At 50.8% G+C, this 23328-nt stretch overlaps 1 protein-coding gene across 2 annotated transcripts; it reads right to left on the reverse strand.

Moving 5' to 3' along the window:
- Positions 1 to 3908: 3908 nt before the first annotated feature.
- NAT16 (N-acetyltransferase 16 (putative)) lies at positions 3909 to 21357 on the reverse strand. Of its 2 annotated transcripts, none has more exons than XM_029581829.1 (3): positions 21273 to 21357; positions 6003 to 6224; positions 3909 to 5519 (listed from the first exon to the last, which is right to left on the reverse strand). In XM_029581829.1, the coding sequence occupies exons 2-3, from the start codon at positions 6210 to 6212 to the stop codon at positions 5421 to 5423; spliced, it is 309 nt and encodes a 102-aa protein (XP_029437689.1). In that variant the 5' UTR covers positions 6213 to 6224; positions 21273 to 21357; the 3' UTR covers positions 3909 to 5420. The 2 variants fall into 2 exon arrangements, with proteins under 2 accessions (XP_029437689.1, XP_029437690.1); XM_029581830.1 differs by having other exon boundaries at positions 6003 to 6221; positions 21273 to 21349.
- Between the last annotated feature and the right edge of the window lie 1971 nt (positions 21358 to 23328).

Genomic DNA, 23328 nt, shown 5'->3' on the forward strand with positions numbered 1-23328 from the left:
AGCAGCTGCCTGCTCCCATCTCCACTGCTGGCGCAGTGCAAGGGCAGAAGAAGGCAAACTTGTTGGAGGTTTGCAGAAACAGCGGGAGTGCTCTAGGAGAGGCAGGGCAGCCGCCAACACCAGCAACGTGGTCTCCTTTCCATTCTGCAGAGGATCCTTGCAGAAGCTACCGATGCTGACGAATCGTGAGGGATTTGAAGAGTTAGAGGAAGAGGGTATTGAAAATTTAGCAGCCAAGGCGGGGGTTTGCTAAACCTAGGTACTAGCGTGATATCTGGTGCAATCCTGCCAGGGGCAAGATTAACCCCCTCCCTCCCCAGGAGCGACAGGCATGAGAGATGCCCCTGACCTTTTACCCCCCAGGCCCAGTTGAAGCCCTCAGGGATCTGGAGAGGGGATCCCACGAGATGTGGAGGAGTGCAGGCACTTTACAGTTATGGAGAATCAGAGTTTTGCAGAATGCATTCACTGTCGAAAGGTCATGAGTAGAGGAAAGATATCGGGCCATCTTTCAGACCGTGGTATGCTCCATTATTTGCAAAAGCAATACCTGTTCGTGTTTCTTTTAAGGGAGGTCAGCACTAGTCTGGGGATTAGATCCAGCAGAAGCAGGAAATCCACAGCAAAAGGGACGTCCATCTCCTGAGTTGACCTCCCTGGCCCCTTCCCCTACTTGGGCAGCAGGTCACCAGTCCCCCACCCTCATGTCAGTGAGAAGCCACCACGGAGCAAACGGGTGGTGTTCCCCATCAGTGCTCTGTGGCAAGAGGCAGGGACATGGACCATGGGGGAAATGATCACCCTGGATGATCAGCTCCTGCAAGTGGTTGGGAATATGGGATTCAGAAGGCAGGTTATTCCTCTCCTGAACACGTAGTGCCACGCCTAGATGCAGGCCTCAGCTGGCCAACAAGGAGAGGAGGTAGCGGTGTCCTACCCCTCCCTGACGGCACACTGGTGGAAGGTGGACAAGGCAAGGTCAGGCAACGGCTTCTGGCAGGGGGTGCCCAAGCAGGGCGCCGGTGGACTGTGCCGCACACCCAAGTGACGGATGATAGCCATGGCCGAGCTCCTATCTTAGCATTAGTAAGAGAGATGATGGAGAGCTTGCAGCTAGGTCAGAAATACATGCCTGTCGCTGGGTCTTTTTTTTTCTTTGTAGATGTGACAGGAACATGAGGGGAGCCACCGGAGGATTTGGTGCTTGGCACACTTGCTGCACCTCTCAAAAAAGGGGACTCCCTAAAACTAGAAGCCAAGGGAAATGGCAGCTTTGTCGAGAAAGAGCTGATAGAGAGGTGCAGGAAAATAGCAGGGCGTGTTAAAAGGAGCAGGAAGGGTGGGAAGCAGGAAGCACTCAGGGAACGAGCTTCTTCAGGATGGACGCACCAGGTGGAACTGCACCTGTTTGGTGAATCAGAGGTTAGTGGAGCAACGGATGCCAAGAGCAGTGTGGATTGCTCCCAGGACTGTCCGATTGGTTGCACATGATACAAATGGTATAAGCCTTTCAAGGCTTCCATGGAGGAAGGTCATCCCCATAATCAATATCCCAAGGGAGAAGTTATAGGGCTACTGGTGGAAACAGGTACTGGTACCAGAGGTGCTGCTGCTCATGGAGTCCTTCCAGTTGCAACTGCAAAACTGGCTCAAAGCCCTCACCTAGCTGGATCCATACAGGCCCATGGATGAAAGAGAGCATCGCTCTCTAGTCTGGCCCTCTGGTACACTGAAGAAGAAAATGCCAGCTAGGGTGCAAAGAATGGGAGTACCACAAGCGGAGAGGCAGTTAGGGTGCAGTGGAGGAAGGAGAGGATTCCCCATGCAGTACTGTCAGGATCAGCAGTACCTGAAAGCTAGCACGTCGTCCCCCACCTTAATCTTCTATCTTCCTGGTGGCAACCACACAACAGGCTCTCTTGCCACAGTTCATTACTTTAGTGGTTGTGAACAGAGACTAATATCCCCACAGCAAAGAAGATCCTGGCATAAACTGCAGTCACATGATAACTTGGAGAGCCCATAAAAGTCAAAGACACAGATCTGTTGCCATACTGGGCATACAAAGTCACACTCTGGCTGGACCATGCCAAGGTTGCCCAGCATTTCTTTTTCTACCCACAAACCAACATGTCTACTAAACAGGTATTCTCAATGGCAAGGGCATTGGTGGAAATGTTGGTCTGCCTTAAGATAAACCTCCTTCCGCAGGGTTTTCCTGAATTTCCACGTGAGTGGCAGGAAGACAGAGTGCACAGCTACACCGAATCAATGCCCACGCTTTTTGGTCTCAGCACCTTGTTGTGTTGTCATCGATTGCCACTTTTGCTGCCACTGCCTGGACTGCTCCTCACGCTCTGCCTCTACTCTGGTTATACAGGGGTGATTGTCCCCAAAAAGAAAAACCTTCTTCTCTCCTGTCCATCTCTGGATGCCTTGGGATCTTGCAGCCTTGTTGCTGCTTCTGCTGCCTGCCTGCCTGCCATCTGGTCTGCTCCTCATGCCCTGCCTCTCTTTTGTTTCAGTCCTTGTTGTGTTAATGCTATTCCTCGTCCACTCTCCACTCTGTGCCTTGGGTTGTTGATGCCACTCCTCTTGCTGTCTTACCCATCACTCTGTATTTTGGGGTATTGTTGCTACTTGTGCTTACTTCCTTATCCTTCCCTCTATGTCTTGGCATGTTGATACCACTCTTCTTCATGACTTACCCCTCACTCCGTATTTTGGGGTATTGTTGCTACTCGTGCTTACTTCCTTATCCTTCACTCTATGTCTTGGCATGTTGATACAACTCTTCTTCATGCCTTACCCCTCACTCCGTATTTTGGGGTATGGTTGCTACTTGTGCTTACTTCCTTATCCTTCCCTCTATGCCTTGGCATGTTGATACCACTCTTCTTCATGCCTTACCCCTCACTCCGTATTTTGGGGTATTGTTGCTACTTGTGCTTACTTCCTTATCCTTCACTCTATGCCTTGGCATGTTGATACCACTCTTCTTCATGCCTTACCCCTCACTCTGTATTTTGGGGTATGGTTGCTGCTTGTGCTTATTTCCTTATCCTTCCCTCTATGCCTTGGCATGTTGATGCCACTCTTCTTCATGCCTTATCCCTCACTCAGTGTTGTGGGCTGTGATGATGCTGTGATTTCTTCCATATCCCTTACTCAATGCCCTGAGGTCTTCATGCCACTGTTTTTTGTGCCCTTTGTTCCTCTTTTGGTACCTTGGGGGGTCTTCATGCCATTGTACTGCATTGCCCCTTTTTGTGCTTTGAGGTCTTCATAGAAACAGCCACTGTTGGTGCTGCTTTGCCCCTCTGATGGTATCTTGGGCTCTTCATACTTGTTGGTGCCCTAAGCTCCTATTTTCTTGCCTTGGGCAATTCTTGACCCTGTAGACACAACTTGGTCCCTCTTTCATGCCTTAGGATGTTGCTGCCACTGTTGGTGTTGCTTTGCATCTCTCATGGTGGCTTGAGGTGTTCATGCCTCTGTTGGTGCTGCTTTGCCTCCACACAATACTTTGAGCTGTCCATGCCACTGTTGTTGGTGGCCTTTGTCCCTCTTTTGATGCCTTGAGGTCTCCATTGTTGTGGATTCTTTTTACCTCTCTTTTGTTGGCTTAGAGCCTTCATGCCACTGTTATCGGTACCCATTGCTCCTCTGTTGGTGCCATGGGTGTTCATGCCACTGTTTTTTGGTGCCCATTGCTCCTCTCATGGTACCATGAGCTGTTCATGATGCTGTTGGTTCTGCTATGCCCCTCTCATAGTGCCTGGGGCTGATCATGCCGCTTCCCCCTTTCTGCCTGCAAGTTTCATTAGACTTGGATAGAAAACTCCATTGTCCAAAATGGGATGCATTGCTTCCCCCATTGACTTTAAAGGAAATGAATGAAACGAAACAACAAATAAAATAAATGTATTTGTGAACCAAAATGAATGACACAAATATAAAATGGCAAATGAACTGAAATAATGAACCAAGCCAAAACTTATTTCTGTGCACGCCCCTAATGACAAGTGCTGTGTTATATAAGCGAGCAGTGCTGCATATCTGGGAATGTTAAATGAGTGACCAGCACTGTGTCGCTAAATGCAATATAAGTGACTAGTGTTGCAGATGTGCTTGTGTTACAAAGATGACCAACATTGTAGTATAAGTAATCACCGCTGTATATCTGCCTGTGTTAAATAAGTAAGCAGCACTGTAGAGAGTAAGTAAGCAGCATCATATATCTGCCTGTGTTATATACTTAAGCAGCATTGTATATATAAGTGTGTTATATAAGAGAACAGTGCTATAATATTTCTTCGGTATATAACCAATCAGTGCTGCATAATTGGGTGTGTTATATAAGTGGCCAGTACTATATAGGTGAACGACACTTTGCTTCTGTTATATAAGTGATCAGCACTGTATATTTCAGTGGAGCTTAATTGCTCAGCACTGTATATATATGAATGTTATATAGGTGACCAGCATTGTAGCACTATTTATCTATTTTTTTATAAATGATTAGCGCTATGCGTCTGTGTCATACAAGTGATCAGCACTGTATAACTGTATGTATTCAATAGGTGATCAGTGCTGTATATGCCTATTATATAAGTGACCAGCACTGTATATTTGTTTTCTATATATGTGATCGAATGCTATATATTTGTATAGTATATAAGTATCAAACATTATATATCTGTATTTAGTATATAGGTGATCAGTGCTGTATAACTTGGATATTCAATAGGTCATCAGTGCTCTATAAGCCTGTTATATAAGTGACCAGCACTGTATATTTGTTTTCTATTTAAGTGATTAGTGCTATATATCTGTGTTTATTATATAAGTGATCAGTGCTGTAAATTGGGTATGTTTTATATAAGTGGCTAGAACTGTATATGTGTGTGTCTTATGTAGGTGACCAACACGCTGCCTGTGTTATATATGTGATCAGTGCTGTATGTCTGGATGTGATATATAAATGACCAGCACTGTATATCTGAGTGTTTCTATAGGTTACCAATGCTATATATGTGATTTTATTTATATACATGATCAGTGCTATATATTAGGGTGTGTTATATAAATGACCAGCAGTATATTTCTGAGTGTTTCTATAAATTATCAATGCTATATATGTGCATTTTTTTATATATATGTGATCAGTGCCGTATATCTGGGTGTGATATATAAATGATGGGGGCTATATACAGGTTCTGTGTGACTGCGTTATTAAAATGATGACTTCTGTAATATTAGTGATCATCACTGTATTTCTCTTTCTTCTATAAGTGACCACTACGTTTCACTGTGTGTTACAGAAGTGACCAGCACTGTATATCCAGGAGTTTGAGGCTGCAGGGAGGTTTAAGAGCCCATCAGTGACGTTTCAGTTGCTGGAAGCACTGCTCATGGCTTCATGCAGGTGGCCTGAGCACTCGTGGGACCGGGTACTCTCCCACAATCCTCCTGTCCCGAGGGCTCCTGCATCGCTGCCCCTGGATGCACCTGGAAACCTACATAGATAAAACTTAGCATGAGAACTGACAAAAAAAAAAAAAAAAAACGGAGCGAGAAAGGAAGGGTTCAAGACGATTGCCGTCAGGGTGGGGGGTGACACTGAGGACACAGCTGCTCAGAACTCAGAAGAGGCAACTTTTCAGACATGAAAATGCAAAATAAATACAATCCTTTGGAGAGGGGGCTTCCACTCATTGTCCTTACATGTTCCCCATATCTCCCCTACCCCCAAAAAATGAACTAGAAGGAAGACCAGCAGAAATCCTATATTCCCTGGTCAGTGAGAGCACATGGGGGGGGAGGGACCTGTGAGGGATGGGTGGGGCTTATGTCCCAGACACTGCATGGGTGCTGTCCCCTGCAGGTGCACTGGACCCCCCCCCCACCCCCACCCAGCTGCTGAAGGGGAGGAGAAGACAGACCTTGTAATTCCAGTTCCCAGGCTCCTCCCCCGCCCACCCTCCTCTCTCCCCCCTCACCACTTCTCCATCTTTCTTGGCCAGGATGACTGTGCGATCGGGCTCCTTGATCCAGGAGTGGTAGCGGCTGGGGAGGTAATCCAGGCCCCCGTAAATGCCTTCGGACATGGCCATGACCTCCTCGTATTCCTTCTCCGAGGCCACCACAAACTCCAGCTCAGCGTCCGCGATGGGACCCAGGTCCAGGGTGAGTGCTGCGTCCAGCTTCATCCCGAAGACCTGCTGGAGACGGAAGGAAAAGCATTCGTCGCTTTGCAAGCAAAATGTTTATTTTTGTTTTATGTACAGATTTTTATCGCATCGGCTTACATAAAACATGAACTTGGCATAGTAGCGCTTTACAGGCAACTAAGTCATATAAACAGGTAACTTGCAAAAGAATAAATACGAACACAGAAACGTAGCTTAAAGCGATTAAGGTGAGCTTGAATTACCGTATTTACAGAGGATTTATACAGAGAGCGACTTGTAAGGGGTAGGTAGATGAAGAAAGGATCAGGTTGAACAAGGGGGTTATGGGGGGGGGGGGGGGAGAAGGAGAGGGAGGGGGTGAGGGCTAGAGAGGGGTTCAGGGAGGTATTTAGCCAGGGTCAGTATATGCCTGTCCAAACAGCCAGGGCTTCAGTTTCTGCTTGAATTTCTTTGGGTGGACTTCCTGGCGTAGGGTAACTGGCATAGAGCTCCATAGGGCGGGGCCGGCTAACGAGAGCCATCGAGCTTCTGTTCAGGCGAGGTTGTAGAGTTTGGGCGAGGGTGTGCTTAGGGTGGCCAGGTATTGATTTCTGGTCGGCCTTGTGGAGGTGCGGAGAGCTAATGATTCCTTGAACCAGTTCATGTCGGGGTTGTGGAGGGCTTTTTGTGGATGATGGAGAGAGTTTTGCATTGGATGCGGTACTCGATGGGGAGCCAGTGTAAGCCCTCGAGGACGGGCGATATGTCTTCGTTTCTGCGGGCGTTGGTGAGGATGCGGGCGGGGGCATTTTGGAGGATTTGGCGCGGGTGGATGGTGTTCTTGGGGAGACCTAGGAGGAGGGAGTCGCTGTAGTCAATTTTCCAGAAAATGGTTGCCTGTAGTACTGTACGGAAATCGGAAAGATGAAGGAGGGGTTTACGTTTTTTCATGGTTTGTAATTTTTTTAAAAAAGCAGTCTTTAAGTGTGGAATTGATGAAAGTTTTGAAGTTCATTTGATTATCTAGGGTGACAGCGAGGTCTCTAACATGTTGGTTGAAAGCGATAGTTGTGGAGGAGGGAGAAGTCACTGTTATGTGATGTGACGAGCATCAGTTCTGCTTTGGCAAGATGTATAGTGGACAGGAGATTGTTCATTGCAGATAGAGTGGATCCCCAAGGGTTAATAGCTTTATAATTTATAATCCCAGAGGAATCCTCTGGGATTATAAGGCAAGAGATTTCACTGCCTCCCTAGGAAGGGCCTTTTACTTAGAGGGATACAATTCTGCAACATTTTATCAGCAGTGGTTAGGGCTATTACACACAATTAAGTGGAGAGTGGACAGGTTTCTAGATGAAAGGGATATTGGTAAGATGATATGGCCTTCTGCTAGGGGAAGCGCTGAGCCGTAGATTCTGAGCTCCTGGCCCGACCTGGGGCTGGGAAGGAATTATTTTCACTATTGCAGGTCTGGCTGCAGATGCACAAAGTTTTAATAGGGCTGGGGCTTCCATTTGGGCAAACTAAGGGGTCTGCCTAGCGTGCCAACATTTTGGGGGCGGCCGAATTCCACCCGTGCGAGGCCCATAGGAGTTGCTATGCCAGAGCCCGTACTGTCACAGAAGAGAGCAGTGTGACAGAGGAAGGGCTGGGCAGGAGCTGCCACCAATAGGTAAGCTGCAGCTTTCCCAGGAGCCGTGCCAGATACAACCACAGTTCCCCAGCCCTCACTGCAGCTTTCCCAGGAGCCGTGCCAGATACAACCACAATTCCCTGTCTTTCACTGCAGCTTTCCCAGGAGCCGTGCCAGATACAACCACAGTTCCCCAGCCCTCACTGCAGCTTTCCCAGGAGCCTTGCCAGATACAACCACAATTCCCTGTCTTTCACTGCAGCTTTCCCAGGAGCTGTGCCAGATACAACCACAGTTCCCCAGCCCTCACTGCAGCTTTCCCAGGAGCCTTGCCAGATACAACCACAATTCCCTGTCTTTCACTGCAGCTTTCCCAGGAGCTGTGCCAGATACAACCACAGTTCCCCAGCCCTCACTGCAGCTTTCCCAGGAGCCTTGCCAGATACAACCACAATTCCCTGTCTTTCACTGCAGCTTTCCCAGGAGCTGTGCCAGATACAACCACAGCTCCCCAGCCCTCACTGCAGCTTTCCCAGGAGCCGAGCCAGATACAACCACAATTCCCTGTCTCTCACTGCAGCTTTCCCAGGAGCTGTGCCAGATACAACCAAAGTTCCCCAGCTCTCACTGCAGCTTTCCCAGGAGCCGTGCCAGATACAACCAAAGTTCCCCAGCTCTCACTGCAGCTTTCCCAGGAGCCGTGCCAGATACAACCACAGTTCCCCAGCCCTCACTGCAGCTTTCCCAGGAGCCGAGCCAGATACAACCACAGTTCCCCAGCCCTCACTGCAGCTTTCCCAGGAGCCGTGCCAGATACAACCAAAGTTCCCCAGCTCTCACTGCAGCTTTCCCAGGAGCCGTGCCAGATACAACCACAGTTCCCCAGCCCTCACTGCAGCTTTCCCAGGAGCCGTGCCAGATACAACCAAAGTTCCCCAGCCCTCACTGCAGCTTTCCCAGGAGCCTTGCCAGATACAACCACAATTCCCTGTCTTTCACTGCAGCTTTCCCAGGAGCCGTGCCAGATACAACCACAGTTCCCCAGCCCTCACTGCAGCTTTCCCAGGAGCCTTGCCAGATACAACCACAATTCCCTGTCTTTCACTGCAGCTTTCCCAGGAGCCGTGCCAGATACAACCACAGTTCCCCAGCCCTCACTGCAGCTTTCCCAGGAGCCTTGCCAGATACAACCACAATTCCCTGTCTTTCACTGCAGCTTTCCCAGGAGCCGTGCCAGATACAACCACAGTTCCCCAGCCCTCACTGCAGCTTTCCCAGGAGCCTTGCCAGATACAACCACAGTTCCCCAGCCCTCACTGCAGTTTTCCCAGGAGCTGTGCCAGATACAACCAAAGTTCCCCAGCTCTCACTGCAGCTTTCCCAGGAGCCGTGCCAGATACAACCACAATTCCCCAGCCCTCACTGCAGCTTTCCCAGGAGCCTTGCCAGATACAACCACAGTTCCCCAGCCCTCACTGCAGCTTTCCCAGGAGCCGTGCCAGATACAACCACAGTTCCCCAGCTCTCACTGCAGCTTTCCCAGGAGCCGTGCCAGATACAACCACAGTTCCCCAGCCCTCACTGCAGCTTTCCCAGGAGCTGAGCCAGATACAACCACAGTTCCCCAGCCCTCACTGCAGCTTTCCCAGGAGCCGTGCCAGATACAACCACAGCTCCCCAGCCTTCACTGCAGCTTTCCCAGGAGCCGTGCCAGATACAACCACAGCTCCCCAGCCTTCACTGCAGCTTTCCCAGGAGCCGTGCCAGATACAACCACAGCTCCCTAGCCTTCACTGCAGCTTTCCCAGGAGCCTTGCCAGATACAACCACAGCTCCCCAGCCCTCACTGCAGCTTTCCCAGGAGCCGAGCCAGATACAACCACAGTTCCCTGTCTTTCACTGCAGCTTTCCCAGGAGCTGTGCCAGATACAACCACAGTTCCCCTTCTTTCACTAGAGCTTTCCCAGGAGCCTTGCCAGATACAACCACAGCTCCCCAGCCCTCACTGCAGCTTTCCCAGGAGCTGAGCCAGATACAACCACAGTTCCCTGTCTTTCACTGCAGCTTTCTCAGGAGCTGAACAAGGTACAACTGCAATGCTTTAGCCTCTAGTGCAGTTTCCCTTAGAGCTAAGCCAGATGCAGCCATAGTAGCCCAGCCCTCACTGCAGCCTCCCTGGAGCCAAGCCACCAAGAATATTTGTGATCACAGAGACAACAATAATCCCATTGCACCATGATTAAACAAAAAAGTTTCTGGTGGTTCCCTCTTCACCGCCTTTGATTGGCCACTGTTATACCAACGCTATGAGGTCAGTAGTCAGGGGCAGGAAACTCTGGGGAGCTTCTCTCTGCCAGTAAACTTTAATAAGACCCAGAGGTGCACGGAATGGAAAACTCACTGCGGATTGCATGGACCTGTGTTATAAATATTTAGCCTGCTGAAATATTTATTGACATATTATTTACATGAAACGAACTCCGGTTTCTCATTCTTTCCACTCTGAAGAACTTGAGATGCCTGTCAAAGATCACCTACCTATCACTCTAACGTCAACCTACCCCTTTCATGCATCCATTACAATGGGGCTCACTCCCACACCTCTCCTGGCAGAAATGAATCCCTTCTACCTCACCCAAACATGAACTGGAGATGTTTCCCTAGTATAACCCTCTGTTGCTCTGTTACATAACTCTGGGTTACATTCCAGTATATTATGCGCCTCGGTTTCAATATTACGTGGACTCCCAGGGGAGGTGGCAGAATTCAAGAAAGCCTGGGAGGAGCACAGAGGATCCCTAGTTGTGAAGATGGAAGGGGAAAACCAGAAGATCAGCAGGGGTCTCTGGTGTTGCAGCAGGAGTGGGCATGGGGCGGGGAGGAGCGGCTGGCCCTGATGGTTCTTGTCTGCCGCATTTGCCATGACAGTGGCTAGGAATAGGGCTGGGATTGCGGCATTGCAAACAAACCCTCCCATTTCTCCCTGGAGAGCAGAGGCAAGGGAAGAGGTGAGAGAGGCTAAACAAAGGGACAGAGGAAGGGACAGAGAAGGGTGGCTGATTTTTTTACTGGCAAACCGCAGCTCCCCTGAAAACAGTCAGATCAGTGCCATCGGATGGTGGTGACTGAGTACTGTCCATTAAGGCCACTGGGATCTAGGAGGACAGATGTTCAGGCAACAGCCTCACCAGATTTGGCAGCTGCTTAGATTATTCCAGAGCTGAGTGTTGGGTTCAGGGTGCTGTGGCAGCCAAAACAGCAAACAATGTTAAGAATTATTAGGAAGGGAATGGCAAATAAAATGGTGGATGTCATAATGCCTCTGTATCGCTCCATGGTGAGACCGCACCTTGAATACTGTGTGCAATTCTGGTCGCCGCATCTTAAAAAAGATATAGTTGCACTGGGGAAGATAGAGAGAAGGGTGACCAAAATGATAAAGGGCATGGAATGGCTCCCCTATGAGGAAAAGCTAAAGAGGTTAGGGGCTGTTCAGCTTGGAGAAGAGACGACTGAGGGGGGGATATGATAGAGGTCTATAAAATCATGAGAGGACTAGAATGGGTAAATGTGAATCGGTTATTTACTTTTTCAGATAATAGAAGGACTAGGGGGCATTCCATGAAGTTAGCAAGTAGCACATTTTAAACAAATCAGAGAAAACTCTTTTCACTCAATGCACAATTAAGCTCTGGAATTTGTTGCCAGAGGATGTGGTTAGTGCAGTTAGTGTAGCTGGGTTTCAAACAGGTTTGGATAAGTTCTTGGAGGAGAAGTACATTAACTGCTATTAATCAAGTTGACTTAGGGAATAGCCACTGCTATTACTGGCATCAGTAGCATGGGATCTACTTAATGTTTGGATACTTGCCAGGTACTTGTAGCCTGAATTGGCCACTGTTAGAAACAGGATGCTGGGCTTGATGGACCCTTGGCTGACCCAGCATGGAAACTTCTTATGTTCTTATCTTAAATGGTCATCTACTTGGACTTTGCAGTTGTTTGACAGTTACTCCCTATATTCCTGTTTTTATATTACGTACCTGTGTATTACATACCTGAGCGAGAAAGGGAGGGGGATATTTATTAAATGCCTGTGTATTATGCACTTCAGTTTCCACATTTCACACCTCTGTATTATATAACTGTATTCCATACCTCTACTGTATATTTCATCTCTATGTATTGCATGCCTCAGCTTCTACATCACACACCTTTTCTATTGCATCCCTGCATAATAACTCTATGTATTACATACCTCTACTGTATATTTCATCTCTATGTATTGCATGCCTCAGCTTCTACATCACATACCTTTTCTATTGCATCCCTGCATAATAACTCTATGTATTACATACCTCTACTGTATATTTCATCTCTATGCATTATATGCCTCAGCTTCTATATCACACACCTTTTCTATTGCATCCCTGCATATTTTATGCCTCTTTTTATATATCTCATGCCTCTGTAATCTGAAGCAGGCACTGACTGCCTCTGAATCTCATTCTAACTCTTATCTCCTCGCACACTCCCTTTGCATTTGGAGTATGCAAAGCTTGCGCACCACAGATATGGTTCATGGAAGTTTCTGTCTGCGCTGCAGGAAACTATCCTGAGAAAATCCAAGACAAGATGGGCTGGAGACAGCAGAAATGTCAGTTCCTGGCCCCATGGCATGAACTATTGCTCAGCAGGCAGTCACTAGGTCCAGCTGATAACACCCCCAGTCTATCCTCAAGCATGAGACAAGTGACTCCCCACCATCCTAGCTCCAGAAGAAAGGTGCATGAGAGTTTCCCATCGCAGATGGGTCACATGCCTCTGCCAACCCTCCACCGTCTCCCTGGCCATGCTCCCCTCTCTACCCCGCCTCAGCAAAAGGACCGATGCCAAGCCTCCAGGAACATTAACTGCTCAGTGGTTTTCCTGCTGGGAGGCACCGCTGGCACATAGATACTGGCTCTCAGGGCATACCAAGGCTCTCTCCAACCCAGTGCAGAGCTGCTGAAAACGTTATCCCTTCACCCACACCCTGCCAGGGTCCGTGCATGGTATTAGTCAATGCCCGAGGAAAGCCTTCAGCCTCCTCCTAATTAGCTTTCAGAACCTTAGGCTCTCCCTGAGATTTTAATAATTAAACTCAGTCGTGATCACCCCTCCAAGAATTATCCTGACAAAAAGAGAATTGGAGGTCAAACTCTTAAATATCGAACGTGATAGCTAAATACACACACATAATATAAAGCGAGTTCAGACGTCACGTCATAGTGACTGATGAATGCATTATCTGTGATATTTTGGGGCTAGACTGCAAATAACATCAGGAAATACGGTAAAAGAAACGCATGCCACATTGGCTAAAGGTTTCCTCTTACTATTCACCATACATCAGAAAATGTCAAATTCCAGTGTCTCCTCAGTAACAGCAACACAAACGCCCTCCATTACCAGGCACTTTGTGAAGTAATGCAAACCCCATGCAAACAAGAGGCCCCCTGAACCTGTATAAAGCAAACCGGCCTTGCCAAAGCAGCAGTATTGTTTCCCTATGGCTGCAGCTGCTCTTTGCATCCTGCAAGAAACTGCCTCGCTAGGCAGCTGCCTGCTTTGCCTAATGGTTAAACAGGACCTGCCCCTAGCTCTTCAATGTGAGAGTCAGGAATCACAACTCCTTCCCACCCCCACAAGCATGTACGCACACACCCACCCTTACCCACCTCCACCCACCCACACACACACACACACACACACACACACCCTTACCCACCTCCACCCACCCACACACACACACACACACACACACGCACACGCACACCCACCCACACACACGCACACACACACACACCCTTACCCACCTCCACCCACCCACCCGCACACACACACACACACACCCACGCACACGCACACCCACACACGCACACATGCACACACATACACACACGCACACCCACACACGCACACGCACACCCACACACGCACGCACACCCATCCACGCACATGCACACGCACACCCACACACACACGCACACCCACCCACGCACACACACACCACACACACACACACGCGCGCACACACACACGCACGCACGCACACCCACCCACGCACACACACACACCACACACACATATACGCACACATGCACACCCACCCATGCACACACGCACACACCCACCCACGCACACACGTGCGCACACACACACCCCCCCACACACACACACACACACCACACACACCCACGCATACATGCACACCCACCCATGCACACACACTCACACACACACCCCACACACACACACACATACATATACATACACACACACACGCACACACACACACACACACGCACGCACATACACACACCTCGTTTTGCTTTGACTCCCTGCCCCCCTCTGAGTCACTGTCACCTTCTCCCCCACCCTACCACCCATCATTACCTTCCCCCTGGTCCCCTGCTCCCCCCCTTTTCCCTCTGAACCCCTCTTGCCCCCTTTCTGCCCCCAGTTTCCCCATCCCCTGAAGGGTCATTACTTTCCCAAACTACTTGACCCTTGCGTGGCTTTTCCATTTAAAGAAGGAATAGAGGGAAGGGCAGAGAGAGGGGCTCTGAACAGCTGGACAGCAGCTCCAACTTACCCCACTCCCTGAAAGCTTTCTAATGCAGGGGAGAGGGGGGGGGGCAGATCTGACTACAAACCTCCCCCCTGCCCGGGTCCCTCACATCAGAAGGGGGCCTGAGCCCTGGCAGCATCAGACCCACCTCCCACCTCCTCTCCCAGACGGCACTCAGGAGAGGACACGGGAGGCAGCTGGGACACAGCACGGGAGCAGGGAGACTCTGCCCTCTCCCATACCCTCTGAGACTATGGTGGGGTCCGAAGACCACCAGCCCTCCCGCAAGGGTCTGGGTGAGGAGTATTCACCTTTCTGTGCTTTGTACTTTTAATGGATTTTATAACTGAATCTGAGGGGAGGAAGGGGGGAGTGGAGGCAGATTTCAAGTGTCTCGTGTCCATGACTCAGCTCCGGCGCAGCGCTGGGACCAGGGGGAGGGCTGCGAGTGATGGGGGGGGGGGGGGGGGAGTCAGGCTGCAAGGTGTCATTAGCGACGGAAGGCAGAGAGAGAAACGCTAATGAGACAAGGACCAAAATAAACCAGAGAGAGGAGAAGTGTGGCAGAGAAGCTGTAATCTCAGCAGGGAATTCAGGGCAGCTGAGACCCTGCGGGGAGGGCTGGGGAGGGAAGGCAGCTTTTGTACACAACCTGAGAGCCCTGGGCTGGGACTCCTCTCTGTGGGTGACCTGGAGTGAGTCACATTATCTCCCTGTTCCTAAGTGCTAATCCCCGGCTCTGTCACTGCCTCTCTGTGTGTGACCCTGGGGGAGTCATTTTATCTCCCTGTGCTTCACTGCTAATCCCCGGCTCTGTCACTGCCTCTTTCTGTGTGACCTTGAGTGAGTCACGTTATCTCCCTGTTCCTAAGTGCTAATCCCCGGCTCTGTCACTGCCTCTCTGTGTGTGACCCTGGGGGAGTCATTGTATCTCCCTGTGCTTCACTGCTAATCCCCGGCTCTGTCACTGCCTCTTTCTGTGTGACCTTGAGTGAGTCACTTTATCTCTCTGTGGCTCAGCTCTGTCATTTCGCCTCTGTGTGTGACGTTGAGTGACTCACTTTATCTCCCTGTTCCTAAGTGCTAATCCCCAGCTCTGTCACGGCCTCTCTGTGTGTGACCCTGGGGGAGTCATTGTATCTCCCTGTGCTTCACTGCTAATCCCCGGCTCTGTCACTGCCTCTCTGTGTGTGACCTTGAGTGACTCACTTTACCTCCCTGTTCCTAAGTGCTAATCCCCAGCTCTGTCACTGCCTCTCTGTATGTGACCTTGTGGGGAGTCGCTTTATCTCTCTGTTCCTCAGTGCTAATCCCCGGCTCTGTCGCTGCCTCTCTGTGTGTGACCTTGAGTGACTCACTTTATCTCCCTGTTCCTAAGTGCTAATCCCCAGCTCTGTCACTGCCTCTCTGTGTATAATCATGGGTGAGTCACTTCATCTCTCTCTACCTCAGTGTTAATCCCTGGCTTTGTCACTGCCTCTTTGTGTGTGACCTTGGGTGAGTCACTTTATCTCCTTGTGCCTCAGCTCTCATCCTGTGCTCTGTGAATTCATCTCCTTTTGTGACTTTGGAGGGGAAGCACTTTATCACTCTTTGCCTCAGTTCTAATCCCCTGCTTTGTCACCAATTCCATGTGTGATATTGGGGGAGTCACTTTATCTTCTTATACCTGAGCTCTTATCCTTGGCTCTAGCTTTTCGTGTGTGTGACCTTGGAAGAATCCCTGTGCCTATTAATCCCCAGCTTTGTCACTACCTCTCTCTGTGTGGCTCTGAAGGTGAGTCACTTTATCTTCTTGTGCCTCAGCTCTAATCCTTGGCTCTGTCACTGCATGACCCTGAGTGTGACCCTGGAGGTGAGTCGCTTTACCACCCTATGCCTCAGTGCTAATCCCCGGCTCTGTCACTGCATGACCCTGAGTGTGACCCTGGAGGTGAGTTGCTTTACCACCCTATGCCTCAGTGCTAATCCCCAGCTCTGTCACTGCATGACCCTGAGTGTGACCCTGGAGGAGAGTCGCTTTACCACCCTATGCCTCAGTGCTAATCCCCAGCTCTGTCACTGCATGACCCTGTGTGTGACCCTGCAGGTGAGTCATTGTATTTGCTTTTGCCTCCATGCTAATCCCCGGCTCGATCACTGCCTCTCTGCAGATGACCCTGGAGGTGAGTCGCTTTACCACCCTATGCCTCAGTGCTAATCCCCGGCTCTGTCACTGCATGACCCTGAGTGTGACCCTGGAGGTGAGTCGCTTTACCACCCTATGCCTCAGTGCTAATCCCCAGCTCTGTCACTGCATGACCCTGAGTGTGACCCTGGAGGAGAGTCGCTTTACCACCCTATGCCTCAGTGCTAATCCCCAGCTCTGTCACTGCATGACCCTGTGTGTGACCCTGCAGGTGAGTCATTGTATTTGCTTTTGCCTCCATGCTAATCCCCGGCTCGATCACTGCCTCTCTGCAGATGACCCTGGAGGTGAGTCGCTTTATCACCCTATGCCTCAGTGCTAATCCCCGGCTCTGTCACTGCATGACCCTGAGTGTGACCCTGGAGGTGAGTCGCTTTACCACCCTATGCCTCAGTGCTAATCCCCAGCTCTGTCACTGCATGACCCTGAGTGTGACCCTGGAGGAGAGTCGCTTTACCACCCTATGCCTCAGTGCTAATCCCCAGCTCTGTCACTGCATGACCCTGTGTGTGACCCTGCAGGTGAGTCATTGTATTTGCTTTTGCCTCCATGCTAATCCCCGGCTCGATCACTGCCTCTCTGCAGATGACACTGGAGGTGAGTCACTTTATCTCCCTGTGCCTCCAGGACCCAGTTGTAAACAAGACATTTGACTGGATATAGATGCTTTCCTGTCCCACAAATGAAATGATCTTTGGAGGAATGCTTCCTGAATTTTCACACCCCTAGCGAGCAGTGTCAGAAACAGTGATGGAGGTCAGGTCTCCTATTCTATGCTCTTAAACATTTCCGTTTACATTGATGAGAATTTATTAGTTGCCTAAGTGACGCACAAAATAAAACATGACAGGGTTTCTCCTGTGTTTGATATAATTGGACCTGGGGGAGAGTTTAAAATATATACATCACAAAATTGCTCCATAACAGCAAGACTACACTTCAAATGGAATTAGGTGCTGACCTGCACCCCCAATTGTGAGCAACTCTTATTTTGGAACAACAGCAATCGGATTTCAGACTCAGAATACCCATCTCCCCCTCCCCGGCCCCCAACATATAATTTTGTCCAATTGGGTTGGAGAAAAAAAAGATTTGTAAAATTAGGGAGACCCTTTCACCTCCTGGAAATTAATTAAAAAAAAACCCAAACTGTTTGGTTTATGACCCTTTCCTGTTAGATTATTAGCAGGAAAAGTTTCAGCTTTCTGCTGGGTTGGAATTTCCAGTGCACAGTCTTTCTGGCATGTGGATGTGTGTGTACCTGGAATTCACCAGTGCACATGCACTCTCACACTGACACCAGTGCACACGAGTTCTCGCACTGACACCAGTGCACATGCACTCTCATGCAGACACCAGTGCACACACGCTCTCGCACTGATACCAGTGCACACGCGCTCTCGCACTGACACCAGTGCACACGCTCTCTTGCACCGATACCAGTGCACACGCACTCTCACACTGACACCAGTGCATATGCGCTCTTGCATGGACATCAATGCACACGCACTCTCACACCGATACCAATGCACACGCGCTCTTGCATGGACATCAGTGCACATGAACTCTCGCACCGATACCAGTGCAAACGCACTCTCATGCCGACACCAGTGCACACACGCTTTTGCACCGATACCAGTGCACACGCGCTCTTGCACTGACACCAGTGCACATGCACTCTTGCACCTATACCAGTGAACACGCACTTTCGCACTGACACCAGTGCACATGCACTCTCACACTTACACCAGTGCACACGAGCTCTCGCACTGACACCAGTGCACATGCACTCTCATGCAGACACCAGTGCACACACGCTCTTGCACTGATACCAGTGCACACGCGCTCTCGCACTGACACCAGTGCACACGCTCTCTTGCACCGATACCAGTGCACACGCACTCTCACACTGACACCAGTGCATACCCGCTCTTGCATGGACATCAATGCACACGCACTCTCAAACCGATACCAATAACATGCGCTCTTGCATTGACATCAGTGCACACGCACTCTCACACCGATACCAGTGCACACGTGCTCTTGCACTGACACCAGTGCACAGACACACTCGGAGAGAGGCACTTCAATGCCATCACTGGGAGAAAGTGAAGCAAGAAGGGGGCTGGGAAGTGTAGAGTTTGGAGGAGGAGAGGGTGGATAGAAAGAGAGAGACAGGGGAGCAGGGAGAGGTCGATAAGGAATGGGAGGTTTAGTGACCCCCTTTCTCACCCTTTTTGCAAGAACCAAATGTTAAATGTTAAATGAGCTGAGGACTGAGCTGAGGACTGTCCTTTCTTGACGGTTTGTCTAAGACTGGGAACTTGTACAACATGGAGGAGAGGGGGGAGAGGTTTAATATTTCCCCTCTCAGCCCCACTGGGTAAAAGCAGGAGGAGAGAACTGCCTGTTAAAAAATAAAAAACAGTGAATGTAGGAGGGTGGGATTAGATCTCAGCTCTGCTATTGCCACTGGTCCAGATCCTAAGCGCTGGGCTGTGCTGCCAGGTCCTTACAGATCTGTAGAGACCAATCCAATCCCTGTGGGAGATCGGCTTCCAGGGCTGTACACAGCACTGGAGCCCACATGGCAGAGGTTGAATGATCCAGGAGAGAAAGGTGAGGAAAGGAGGCCCAGGCAAGCCCCCTTGGCTCTGGCGAGAGATCCCGAACCCCGGCCGTGTTAGGGCTGGGAGGACAAAGCTGCCCTTGTGTCAGCGCCGTGCCGGAGCCAGGCAGCGACGGCCCAGCTGTGCCACTCTGGGCAGGCAGCAAGCCCACTGGCTGGCAAAAGCCCCCTTTGTTCACATAGGGGCAGGAGGCACAGAAGCCCACATTGTGGGCTTGCGGAAGTGACTCAGAACCGGCGACTCGGTGCCTGAACTCGCCTCGCCTCTCCAAGCTGTGTCTGGGGACAGTATGGTGGTGGTGGGGGGGGGGGTATATGTGCAGCGTCAGCTCCGTGCCTCCGCCTCCGCAAGAAATGCAAACGCCTCCAGACTAAGCAGCCCCTGACTGGTGTCCTCCACCCCCCCCCCCCCCCGCCCTCCATCTGTCTGCACACACAGGCCCAGCGTCCCTCTGTACCTGACAGCCCCCCCCCCCCCCCCCCCCAGGCACGGCTCGCAGCCCCTTTTCTGTGTTGAACGCGTTAAGTCTCCTGGCACCGACCCCCTCCGGGCACCTCCCGCCGCACCTGCTCCTCAAAAGGCAGGAAATGTGATGGGGAGGAGCGGAGGGGTTAAGATGGATGGGCCGAGGGGGAGCGAGGGGCAGGAGGACGGGGAGGGAAGGGGCTGGTTTGTCCTCTCTTTGCCACAGACCCGGGTGACTGCAGGCTGCCTCCTCCGCTCAGCTCCCAGCCTGACCCCATTTCAGTGAACGGTGGAAGGAGAGGAGGGCTTTAGGGAATGGACAAAGAAATAGGGGAGGGGCAGGGGACAGGCAAGGAAGAGAAGATGGAGGGGCAGAGGAAGAGGAAAGGGGAAGACAGATGTGGGAAAGGGGGAAGAAATGGAGGTGGGAGGAGGGAAGGAGAAAGGAGAGGCAGGAGGGAGAGGAGAAATGGCTAGAGAGAGGATGGAGAGAAGGGTGGAAGGATGTGATGGAGGGGAGAGAGCGAGGAGTGGGGGGATGAAACGTCTGTGTGTTGGGGATCTTACCCTCATTACCACAGATTTTGGGTGCCCTGGGCCAGACCCGGGCTCCTTTATCGGGATATTTGGACTCAGTCCACTTCCCTCCGAGTCGGAAAGGCTTCTTCCTCCTGCCTCTCAGTAGCCAGGGCCTGGGTTCATTTGCATGAAATCAAAGAGTAAAGAGGGCCAGAGGAGAGACCCCTCCCCCCTAGAGAAGAGAGCGGAGAGAGCCCTCCACCCGAAGGAGGAGAGAGAGCCTCAGCTAATCTCCCCCACGCAGCGCTGCTAGGCTGGCACGTCAGAGCCCTCCGTGCCGCTCTCTGCCATCTGCAGCAGACGCACACTCGCACTCACACTCACACACAGGCACAAGCATGCCCACACTCACACACACACAATCACAGACACACACAGGCACAAGCATTCACACACACTCACACACACACACAAAATCACAGACACACACAGACACAAGCATGCAGACACACACACACAATCACAAACACACAGACACACACACACACACACACACAATCACAGACACACAGACACACACACACACACACAATCACAGACACACACACACAATCACAGACACACACAGACACAAGCATGCAGACACACACACACAATCACAGACACACACAGGCACAAGCATTCACACAAACACACACACACAATCACAGACACACACACACAATCACAAACACACAGACACACACACACACACACACACAATCACAGACACACACACACAATCACAAACACACACACACAGGCACAAGCATGCACACACATAGACACATAGATCAGATGCCACAGTGGCTGATCCTAAATCTTATTCCTGCTACCGAACCGGGACCCTCCCCCCCCCCCCCTCTCAGTGTCAGCCCCAGCCAGGAGAAGGTGCCGGGGATGTGACCCGGCCCGGTTCTGATAATTAAAATCCAGGGGAAGAGATCTCGAAAGGAGCCGGGTGGGGATGCGAGTTTGCAGGGTGAGCTGCCCCCTGGCTCTGGCTTACCTTGGCTCAGCGCTTGCCTGGATGGAGGAGGAGATCCTGCTCCCGCTGCTGCTGCTCCTTGTCTCGCTCATTTCTGCTCCTGCAGCACAACATAAAGCAGCAGCGGCGGCGGTTCTGACTCCTCCTATCTGAGCACAGCCCACACTGGGCAGCCCATTCCTCATCACATGAGCCTCAGCTAATCTCCCCCACGCAGCGCTGCTAGGCTGGCACGTCAGAGCCCTCCGTGCCGCTCTCTGCCATCTGCAGCAGACGCACACTCGCACTCACACTCACACACACAGGCACACACACACACACACACAATCACAGACACACACTAGCACTCGCACTCACACACATAACCAGGCACAAGCATGCACACACACAAACACAGACTCACACACACAGGCACAAGCATGTATACATACAAACACAGATTCACACACACAGGCACAAGCATTCACACACACATAACCAGGCACAAACATGCACACACACAAACACAGACTCACACACACAGGCACAAGCATGCACACTTACACAGGCACAAATATGCACACAGACTCACACACACAGGCACAAGCATGCACACACACATAACCAGGCACAAATATGCTCACACACATACACAGACACACACACACAGGCACAAGCATGCACACTTACACAGGCACAAATATGCACACGGACTCACACACACAGGCACAAGCATTCACACACACATAACCAGGCACAAACATGCACACACACAAACACAGACTCACACACACAGGCACAAGCATGCACACTTACACAGGCACAAATATGCACACGGACTCACACACACAGGCACAAGCATTCACACACACATAACCAGGCACAAACATGCACACACACAAACACAGACTCACACACACAGGCACAAGCATGCACACTTACACAGGCACAAATATGCACACGGACTCACACACACAGGCACAAGCATTCACACACACATAACCAGGCACAAACATGCACACACACAAACACAGACTCACACACACAGGTACAAGCATGTACACCATAGATACACACACGCACACACAATCTTAAAGACGGACCGTGAAATATCTGTTTCTCAGATGAAATCCGCCACCTGCTGAAGTAAAAGGAATCCATGTGTTGGGTGAAATATTCAGACTGATTTTTCCAGTGATCGTAGGGGGCTGGGGGAGGGGGGGGGTCTGTACTCTCAGTGTTGCAGCCCAGGCACAGAAAGGGTCTGTGTGCATGGTGGCTAACAGCTGGGGTGCTAAATAAGCCCGGCAACCATTGGCCTGGAGTGCTCTGGGAGAGGCAGCCATGAGCTCACCCCCCTCCCCCTTCAGCACCTCTATATTTAGGAATTCAGCTGCTCAGTCTCTCCCCACCCCCGTGTCCCCATCCTCCCCCACACACACGGGCGGCAGCAGCAGTGCAAGCTCCCCCTCACTCACACTTCCATGGCTCCCAGGGGGTAGGGTGGCTTTTCCTGGAGGATGGGGCGTGCCGTATACTTTTTATCATTAAGATGCTCAGTGCATGTTGGGAATGGGGATGGAGATGGGAGGGCAGGATTTTTTTTTGGTGCTGTCTCAGGCCTGAATTCCTGATGGCCTACCCTGCAGGTGAGCTTGCTTCCTGCTCTGATGGGTACAGACAGACAGACTCGGCTACAGACAGAAGGACACCAAGTGAGAGAGACAGACAGAGACACGGGGCCAGAGAGAGACACCTGCAGGGATAGGCACAGATATAGATGCTGACACACATACACACACACACACACACACGGACAGATATACAGGTCCTGAGAGACACATGCAGAGACGGACATAGAGATTCAGGTCCTGAGAGACATACAGGGATGGACACAGGCACAGAGAGACAGACAGACAGGGACAAGTGGTCATACAGGGAAACAGAGCCACACAGGTCCAGTCCTAGCAGTTACCACAGCATTGCAGAGAGGAGCGACTGCCTGGTGACCCTATGCCCAGCTCCCTGGTGGCCAGGATAGTCTCTGTCCAGCTCTCGGAGGCCTCGTTCTCTGTAGGCTTCATGGGAAGACCCTTCA

Source organism: Rhinatrema bivittatum, chromosome 16, assembly GCF_901001135.1.
Source record: "Rhinatrema bivittatum chromosome 16, aRhiBiv1.1, whole genome shotgun sequence".
Taxonomy (NCBI): domain Eukaryota; kingdom Metazoa; phylum Chordata; class Amphibia; order Gymnophiona; family Rhinatrematidae; genus Rhinatrema; species Rhinatrema bivittatum.